Here is a 9,992-nt window from a genome sequence, read left to right as displayed (position 1 = left end):
TCTTATCAATTTGATTAAATTTAAGGTAAATATGTCAAAAATATGAAATAAATAATTTAATATAAAGGATTCAATTTTGATCAATGATCACCAGTTTGATTTTTTTTTTTAAAACCAAAGATAAAAATATTCGAACTCGCAACCTCTAAATGAGTATGAAGAGACTATGTCATTTGAATTATAATTCGTTGATATGATCACCAGTTTAATTATTAATTCAGTTTTGGTAACATGTATTATAACAATGATCAATATTTTTTATAATATTAATATTAAGATAGTTGAATAATGGTTAATAAATTTGTCAAATTCTAAGTTATCTCAAATTCAAATAAGAAAATGTAAAAAAATTGTGCTAAAAATATTCATAATTATATTCTCCGAGTTGGATTAGTTGATTTTTTTATGATGACATTTCGGTAAAGTAGGGAAAATGATTGTTTGTATAAGGTAAAGAAAATGATTGGTGAAAAAAAAAGACGGGAATAAAAAGCCAATTAAGTTCCTAACTATATACGTTGTTTATCCTGCTACCGCTATATATGAACATTTTTTTTTAATGTGTTCTCTAATTATTCCATTAGAGCCAATCAAATAATCCATGTAACAACATTTCTATTTTTTTTTTTTTTGGTTTCCTAGCTAACCCGTTTCTTTATTCTGTTTTTGTTGCCTCTCTTTTTCCAAGTAAACGGTCCAAAGAGTTGCTGTATTCGATTTAAGAAATTCCACGGGGACAATGACAAATAATGGTTAATAATATTGACTCAGAAATTTATTGCAACCCATTGGCCAGCGGCAAACCCTTAAATGGAGCTCAGTACCGCGGCGGATTAGTCCTTGACCTGTCGGGTTGGGGGATACCGTGGGAAACCAAAAAATAATGGTTAATTATATTGACTCAGGAATTTATTTTTTATTATTTTTATCAATTAGCAAAAGTAAAATCGTTAGTGAAAAATGAATTCTTTCAACTTTTTTTTAAATAATTGAAATGATTAGTCCTGTAGTGTTTTGATTAAGAAAAGAGGTTTGAATAGATATAATACATGATGATTTATGATGGATAGTGATTGAATGGATATTAGTCCTCAAGTATGTAATTTGATCATGATTGATGATGATGAGTAAGGACCGATATTTTATTCTGCTTGCATGATTATTGTTGATAGTTTGACAAAAACATGTTTTATTTTGTTTGTACGATGATATTGATTTGATGTGAGAATGGTAATTTGTCATGATCATTTATATCTAATAAGGATTATGGTTTTGTTCAGTTTATTTTGTATTATTATAATTTCATATGAATGGTGGTTTCGATCGGTTGACAATATGAGAATGAGGAATTGAAACTATTAGAGTATAATATTAGTGGATTAAGTTAGGATTAGGTTAAATATAGTTGGAATAAAGGTTAGTAAATTAGGTGTGTTCAGTTGAGTTGTTAGTGATGATTGTGGTTTGATTATATATATATATATATATATGTGTGTGTAAATATAGAATTTAATTTATTTTATTTAAAAAATAAATCCTAATCCGCACTCACAATTGGTGCATCCAAACTTGAATCTTATTCCACTTCACATAAGAGGTGGTGGTACACATGGTGCACTTGTACACCAAGCATTATCATTCACAAGTTGTTTAATTATTTATATAATCTTGATAATAATTATTATATATGAAGAACAAGTCAAGCCATCTTAATTATTTTGTCTTATACCCTTCTAACCTTTTCTCCTTGTCTTCACCAATTGAGTGATTGATGATGATGATGATGCAAACCCATGGCCATTTTTTTCCACAAACTTCTATCTCTACTTCCAATTTGGTTTAGGAATTTGTCTATGCTTACGTTTTTGGTGCTTGTCCATTCACATATGATAAAACCCTAAACCATTTATTATTAGGTTTTAAGACTATAGTATATAAAGGGTCTAGTAACATCAAAATCTTATTCATTCATATATATAGGCCCTATCTATCATCATATTATTATTATTCCACTATAGCTAAAAATTCTATATCATCAATATGAGTAGTCAACCATATTCATCAAGAAAGGTATTATTCTCATGGGAAAAGAAGCCTAGTATCTCCAAGGTAATAACTACTACTACTCTTAATAATCATGGTGATGAAATTCCCATTAAGGAGAATGAAATTTTGACTAAGTTATTATTACCACCCCCTCCATCATGCACACAACAATTAGAGAAATAAGATACTAATATTATTCCTAGTAATAATAATCATCATGATTTTCAAGATATTCCACTTCCCCCATGTGCTTTTCAACCTCCATATTATAGAACATCTTCAAAGAAAGGACTTTGGGTTGGTCAAGATCATCAAGATGATCCTTTTTATAGCAGCTTACAAAGAGTGCACAAAGAATGATAATAATCATCATCAAAGAAGTGGTGATGGTGGTGAGAGGAAGAAGAAGAAGAAGAACAAGAAATTGGTCAACAAAGGTAGTGGATTGATGATTGAATCAAGGTTGAGGAAGGGCTTGTCTTTTTTCTCTTGTAAGAAGTTTTCAAGTGTTCATGACAATAATAACTTGGTTACAATCTCTAGCTTCCCAAACAACAACAACAACATCATAGATAGAGATTGATATCATAATTATATATATGTTTTTATGTATAGTTAATTAACTTTCTCTTATTATGTTTTACTATTGGTAAAGTTTCTATCTACAATTCAAATTGTCTAGTGTTTGTGAAATTATGTAAGAGTATAGAAAATTTGAGGAGCAATCCTATTTTCTTTCTCGAATAAATATTAGTAAACATTTGAACGCCAATAAAATTAACTATGAAAAATAAATTAAAGAAAAAGCAAGATCTAAGAAGTAAACAAAATACAATTGCAATTAACACATGGAAAAAATAAAAGGTTTAAGTGATAGCTAGAGAATATAGCTTAAAATAAATCCTTTTTTCATAGTTAGTTTGGACTTTGCTTAAATTTTTAGTTGTTAAAAATAGTATATTATTCTTTTTTTTGTATATTAATTTTTTTTGGTAAACAATCGTTCGGACCTAATTATTGGGAGGGGATCCCTTCTCTCGAAGTTACGGGACTATTTTGCCAAATTTTTCAGAAAAAAATTGTCTCGTGCCTTTATATATTCTCTATCTATCTACTAGTATCGATTTTGGGTACAGATACCATTTTGTTGAAGGTCGTTCGAACTTTTCTTGAGAATATGGTTCTACTTTTTGAACAGGGTTCTATAGTGGATGTTGAAGACATCCTTAGAATGATCTCATAATTTCTAGACGATGAGGTCGAGTGAGTGTTACTACTCCATTATCTTTATTTAATTAATTATTTATTTAAATTAATGTTAAGACTCTAATTGATCAAAGTTCTTAGCTACTAGTCACCAGAAAAAAAAGTTCTTAGCTATTAATTTGGTCATACTGATTGCTATGTATTCAGCAATCAAAATTTAAGACTCAGTATATTTGATTGAAAAAATGATGATCGAAAAAAAAGAACAAGGAAAAAACACACCGAATAGTTTTTAAGTACAAATCAGAGATAATCTTAAGATTTCTTATTTGCATTTCGATATACTATTCAAATTATACCCGAACATTTATATTATTGTTAATAATAATTTCAAAACATAAAAGATAAATAACTTACAAGTGACTTATAATTTAGTTTAACTTTTTGTGTAAATGTTTAGATACTAGAAAAAATTTTAAAAATAAAAAATATCATTTTTTTAATAATATTTACAAAAAATTATATTAAAATATAATTTCTAAATGCTTTTTAAGAATATATATTTTATATTTAATTATTTTTATTATTTTTTTTCACCCTACTCTAGGTATTTTTTATTTTAGAGAATTTAGGAAAAGAGAAAAAGACTTTGAAGTGTTAAACTCTGTTTAAGAGTTTTATTATTCGGATAACAAGGAATTTAGAGATTTTTATTAGCACTGCAAAATTCTCTAAACTCCTCATTTCCAATTTTCTCCAAAAAAGAGAAAGGACTTTTAAGAAGTTTTGAAGGTTTATTGTATATATATTTTATAATTTTATCATTTATTAAAATATTACATATAAAAAAAGTAAACAACCATTGTATTATAAATTAATTACTAAATTAATTATTTCGTATAAAATAGTGCACAAATAATATTTTCAACAAATAAAAGATTAAATGGTAATACAATAATTTATTAAAGATAAAATAGTAAATTTAATTAAAATTCTAGTACAATCATACGGGTTAAAAAAAGGAGCTGTTTATAGATTGTGATATTTGGAATTAAATTAGAAAAATGTTACATTTTTATAATCTAAGAAATCCCAATCATGTAATTCACTAAAGAATTTTGTAGAAAGGGGTCTATCTCCAAATATATCACAATACGGAGGTTAAAATATTAATTTAAATTTCCCAAACACAGAGGGTCAATATATGCCGTCGGATGCTAAGTAACTTAGATCCAACCGTTCATCCATGTTGGACTACCTACAACTCATTCACCCTCAAACGCGCAGAGAGAAAGAGAGAGAGAGAGAGAGAGAGAGAGAGAGAGAGAGAGTGAAAGAGGACCCTAATTCCGCAAACAGAACGAGAAGATTCTCTCTCGCAGTCCCAGCAATTCTTCTGGTAACGCAATCAAACCAATCGTATGTGTAATTTGATTAGGAATTTTCTTTTTACAAAAAATTGTTCATGTTATTATTCTCTTACGAGAATTATTCATCTTTTGCGATTATTGTTGCACTATTTCTTATCACTTATTGATGCTTCAATTCATAAACAGCTCTTTTTGTTTGAGTTAGTGATAATGAGTGCCGATTCCTTGTTTGGAAAATCAAAAATAGGGTTTGACTTTACTGCAAATGTTTCTTCTGTATTACGAGTTGAACTTTACGATTCAAGTTCATCTAAACTCGTGTTTAAGCTTCACGAATTTGTGTTAACTGACTTATATATTTGTGCTTCGCAGGGATTATACTGTTAAAATGGCCAATAATTCTCAGCCCCCTAGTATGCAGGTATAAATGTTCTTATCAGTAGTTCTTTATGTTTTATCAATCTATTCTCTCTATGTATCAGCTACGCTATCATTCCACATTTTAGCAAGTTTATTTGACATTCAGCTGAAGGATTTAATTGTGCTTATTTATGGAACTAGCTGCTCTTTGCTGTTCCTTTTGTTAACTACTACTTCTTGCTCTCATATGGGAATATTTTGCAAGTTTGCATCACTCTTAGAACTCCTTATCTGCAGTTTCGGCCAGTCATTCAGGCCCAGCAAGGTCAGCCATTTGCTCCAATGGCTTCCCAACAATTTGGACTTGCAGGACATGCTATTCCTTCTTCAAATGTTGCAATGCCTGTTGGTCAGAGTCCGCAATTGCAGTATTCACAACCAATGCAGCAGTTGCCTCCAAGACATATTCAGCCTGGTCAACCTGCACCTTCGTCGCAGGTTATACCTATGCAATATATCCAAACAAATAGGCCCCCGACATCCGTCCCACACACATTCACAGCCAACTGTTCCCCACTTAAGCAGTCATATGCCCAGCTTGGCTGTTTCAGCAGCAACTTCTCATTCTTCATATACTGTATGCTTGCTGTATTTTCTTTGTAGTTTTACATTGGTTGTACATTATTAGAGTCCGGTTTGATATACAGTTTCGTACTCTTTTCAGTTTCAACCACCGTATAGTCAGCAGCAGGATAATGTTAATGCAATGGCTCAGTACCAGCCATCGGGCCAAATGCATGCTCCTCCGGCTGGACAACCTTGGGTGTCCTCTGTTTCTCAGAGTGCTGCAACTGTTACACCAGTGCAACAGGCTGGAGTGCAATCATCTGGTACTCCGTCAACTGATTCTGTAAGTGTTTGATCCTTACCTGGTTTCTAATGCATATTACTTGTTTTATTATCACGTTAATAAATTTTTATTATTTACCTAGTTGTAACAAGTATTGACACAAATAACATATGCTAAGAATGTTTCAAAAATTTTGGCAGAGCTTAGATAGTAGTGAATATTGGTAGTTTGACATTTATGAGTGCTTAAATACTGTATAAGTTTTGAAAATTTATGTTCTTATATTTTATGACCATGTCCTACCATTTTTAGACATTGATATGGCTGTGTCTGTCTCCATGTCGGGTTTAGTTTTCATGTACATGTACATGTGCGTGCCTTGTATATCTTCTTTTTTTCTCAATCTCTCTCACCAATTCTATCATTGTCATGGGCATAATTTTGGAGGAATTGTTAGGATCCACTGGAAGTTATTGGATGAGTCTCACATTTGAAGTATGAGAATTTAATGAAACAGTTTATAATGGCCTTGGGCTCTACTCTAGGTTGTGGCATGTATTACCCAGGATTTGTATTAGTATACTTCAATCAATTTAGGTCGGCTTTTTTTGTTATGAACTTATGATATCATTGGATTGAAGTGGATTCCTCAATAGCATAGCTTATAAGCTAACTGAATCTCTATAATTCATAAAAGTATTTTTATGATGCTTACATTAGACGTGATTCATTGATTCAGATTTCTACTAAAGGTGGTAAAATATTATTATGTTTTCATATTATAGTTTTTGAGAAATATGATCTAATATAATTCTTGGTCTGTTGCTTTGTCAAATTTAGGCAACAAGTGCCCCTAACCAGCAGTCAGCATCTGATTGGCAAGAGCATACTGCAGCTGATGACAGAAGGTATTGATTAATATCTTGTTTTTCGAGGAAACAGATGATATCTTTTACTGTTTACATTATTGGAAAAATATCTTTTACAGTTTATGATAACATTTGGATTGCATATGTAGTTTGCATTATCTTGAATCATAACAAGAAGTTTTTGTTCTTTGATCATCTTTACCAGATATTACTACAACAAGAGGACAAGGCAATCTAGTTGGGAGAAACCATTGGAACTGATGTCACCTATTGAGGTGAGTTGTTTGGATGATTGCTGATGCTGACACAATTTGAATGCCATTTTTATATATGTTCGACATGCTTGAAAATGTTGTGTGGCCAATCAAACTGGTTTCTAATGTGATCGTTGACCATATCTGAATATTTCAATCATCAAAAAAGGTTTATGGTGCAAATATCCTTTTATGTGCATGTGCTTCCACTGATTTGTAGATATCATGGCAAGTCAGGCGAAATTTTAGCAACTGCTCTATATGGTCACTGTGAAGGCGGTGGTTACACTTTCTCGAGGCAGGCAACAGTTTGCTATTTATAACCCCTTTTTTTATTTTTATTTTTTTATTTTGGTTTACAATCTTAAAATGCAAGATTGGTGTATATCTGAATTACCATTAATTGATTGTTGTCTGTACCCTTCACATCCCCTTCCTCCAGTGGCTTAAGGGTGAACAATATGGGATGTGTGAATGATATCATTTGTTCCCTTTGTAAGTTTCTTTGGCTCTTCCTACGTGTACAAAAAAATAAAATAAATATAAAACATTTATGTGTTTCTTATTGCTGTTTTACCACTTCCAACTCCTCTTTGTTTATGTATCTCGTTTCCCATTTCGTGATCTTGTTTAATCGGTTTTTTAATTGCAGTCAGGTATGCTTATGTATTTAGGCATGAGCATGTCAAAAGTTCTGTTTTGCTTTTATGCATTTTATATTATAACTGTTAATATTGGCAATGTTGTCATCTTACAGTATTCTCCAGGCATTTTATCTTCGACCCTTGATTTGTTTAATTAATGCCTCTAGTTTCTAACAGCAGCATGTGTTTAATTTATTACCTTGATATGATAATCTGTTGTGGATGTTTTATGGTTAGCATTTGCAAATATCTCTAACTTTGCTGGATTTGACAGAGGGCTGATGCATCAACTGTTTGGAAAGAATTCACATCTTCAGATGGAAGAAAGTGCGTTTTATCCCTTGGTTGTATAATTTTATTAAGAGAGTCTATTTTTCTGCTGCTTTTTTCTGAACTTTCTGTGGCACGTATTTGTAAAATTTTACTTATGATCTATATTTTGACCATGATTTCTTGTAGGTATTATTACAACAAGGTTACTCAGCAATCAACATGGTCAATACCAGAGGAACTTAAGGTAATAATTATGCATGTTATAAATTTCTATAACTATACATGGAAACATTAAGTTTCTCAATCCAAATTACAATATTTCTATTCAGTTGGCTACTTGGCTCGTGAATTGGCGCTGAAAGCTGCCAACCAGGGAATGCAGTTAGAAACAAGTGATACATCCAATACTGCTGTTTCATCTGCTGCACCATCAACAGTGACAAATACTGCTAGCTCAAACACTCCTTTGACATCAAATGGGCTTTCTTCAAGTCCAGCTTCTGTCACACCAATTGCATCATCAACTGGTCCTCAGCAGTTGGTTTCTGGATTATCAAGTGGTGGGACTGAACTGAGTACTGTGGTAACTGCGTCAACGACAGTAGCTGGACCTGCAAATCCTCTTGACACCACTACACCGTCCAGGTATAAACTCTGTTCTGTTTTCGTCTATCCTTTTGGTAGTTTCTGTTGCTAACTTATGTGTCTAAAACTTACCTGAGCAGTGTTGAAAATCAAGCATCTCAGGATTTTGCTGCATCTACCGGTGGAGCTTCTGTTCAAGATATAGAGGTAACCTCCCGCCCCCCAACTCTATTCTCAGCTTTTAGGTTTTCTTGCATTTATACAAGTGTACAAGAGCAAAGAATTAATGATTTCAAAAAGAAAAGATAACTTAAACAGAACACTAGAATAAATTTGCACCCTTGGTTTGATCCCTTGTAAAATATTTAAGCAACTGAAAAATGCACCAAACCATGTATGGCAGGGTAATAGCCGAATAGAAAGTTTTGTTTTCACTGGGACTGTTTAATTGGCACCTAGATCTTTTGTTTGTAGGAAAAGTTTCACTCACTCTCTCTCTCTCTCTCTCTCTCTCTCTCTCTCACACACACACACACACACACACACACACACACACACAAAACCAGGTCATAAAGTGAGCAAATATTCCTATGTGACAGTCTTGATTTGCTGTGCGATTGAGAACTAGCATCGAGTTATTTCTCATTGAGTTTTGTTGCTATTCTTGCAGGAAACCAAAAAAGGAGTGCCAGTTGCTGGAAAAGTTAATGTGACTCTGCCGGAGGAGAAAGCAAATGATAAAGAAACCTTTGCATATGCAAATAAGATGGTAAGAGCTCCAAATGATATTGTTTACTGTATTCAAATGAAAATTTGGAATGCATGACATGGTTTTTATCTTTTTATTTTTATTGTATTAACTACAATCACAATGCTCTTTAGGAAGCAAAAATTGCATTTAAGGCACTATTGGAGTCTGCTAATGTTCAGTCTGATTGGACATGGGAACAGGTAAATAATGGACATTTTTCTAAGTTTCTCTTTTTGTTTCAAATGCTAATTACTATATTTGAATTGTAACTCAGGCGATGAGAGAAATAATCAATGACAAAAGATACAATGCTCTAAAAACACTTGGTGAGCGGAAACAAGCTTTTAATGAGGTGATAAACTAACTTGCAGTGGCACATTGCTTGTGCCCCTTGTGTTGTGCATATATTCTATATGTATATTAATGACCATCTGGGTCTGACATGGGTCAATTTAAAATATTCAGTATTTGGGCCAAAGGAAGAAGCTAGAGGCTGAAGAGAGACGCATGAAGCAGAAAAAAGCTCGAGAAGAATTCACAAAGATGCTGGAAGTAAGTTACAGACATGATCTCAAGTTGTTTTGCTGATGTGAAATAATTCTTAATGCATGCTCTCTTTTCAGGAGTGCAAGGAGCTAACTTCATCCATGAGATTGAGGTACCTTTCTTGCCTCGTTGATTATGAATGAATTTACTAAGATAATTTTTATTCTAAACTAATCCTTCTTGAGATGCCTAACATTTATTTTGTCATGATCAGCAAAGCAATCAATATGTTTGAAAA

At 32.2% G+C, this 9,992-nt stretch overlaps 1 protein-coding gene and 1 pseudogene across 1 annotated transcript in view; both read left to right on the top strand.

Annotated features, from left to right (window-relative positions):
- Positions 1-1,954: 1,954 nt before the first annotated feature.
- Positions 1,955-2,794, top strand: LOC107474235 (uncharacterized; annotated as a pseudogene).
- Positions 2,795-4,506: 1,712 nt separating this feature from the next.
- The window catches only part of LOC107474237 (pre-mRNA-processing protein 40A), a gene marked incomplete in the record, with an annotated part of 9,364 nt that continues 3,878 nt past the window's right edge, over positions 4,507-9,992 (top strand). Inside the window, 16 exon segments of the mRNA XM_021135289.2 lie at positions 4,507-4,651; positions 4,995-5,043; positions 5,280-5,619; positions 5,707-5,892; positions 6,673-6,740; positions 6,907-6,976; positions 7,874-7,926; positions 8,059-8,116; positions 8,210-8,517; positions 8,598-8,664; positions 9,128-9,226; positions 9,340-9,408; positions 9,483-9,560; positions 9,674-9,760; positions 9,832-9,866; positions 9,969-9,992. Coding sequence (XP_020990948.1) covers positions 5,356-5,619; positions 5,707-5,892; positions 6,673-6,740; positions 6,907-6,976; positions 7,874-7,926; positions 8,059-8,116; positions 8,210-8,517; positions 8,598-8,664; positions 9,128-9,226; positions 9,340-9,408; positions 9,483-9,560; positions 9,674-9,760; positions 9,832-9,866; positions 9,969-9,992 — 1,466 coding nt within the window.

The sequence above is a fragment of the Arachis duranensis genome, chromosome 2 (assembly GCF_000817695.3).
Source record: "Arachis duranensis cultivar V14167 chromosome 2, aradu.V14167.gnm2.J7QH, whole genome shotgun sequence".
NCBI lineage: Eukaryota > Viridiplantae > Streptophyta > Magnoliopsida > Fabales > Fabaceae > Arachis > Arachis duranensis.
Note: the sequence above shows the minus strand (reverse complement) of the source record. Positions and strands in the feature narration are given on the sequence as shown.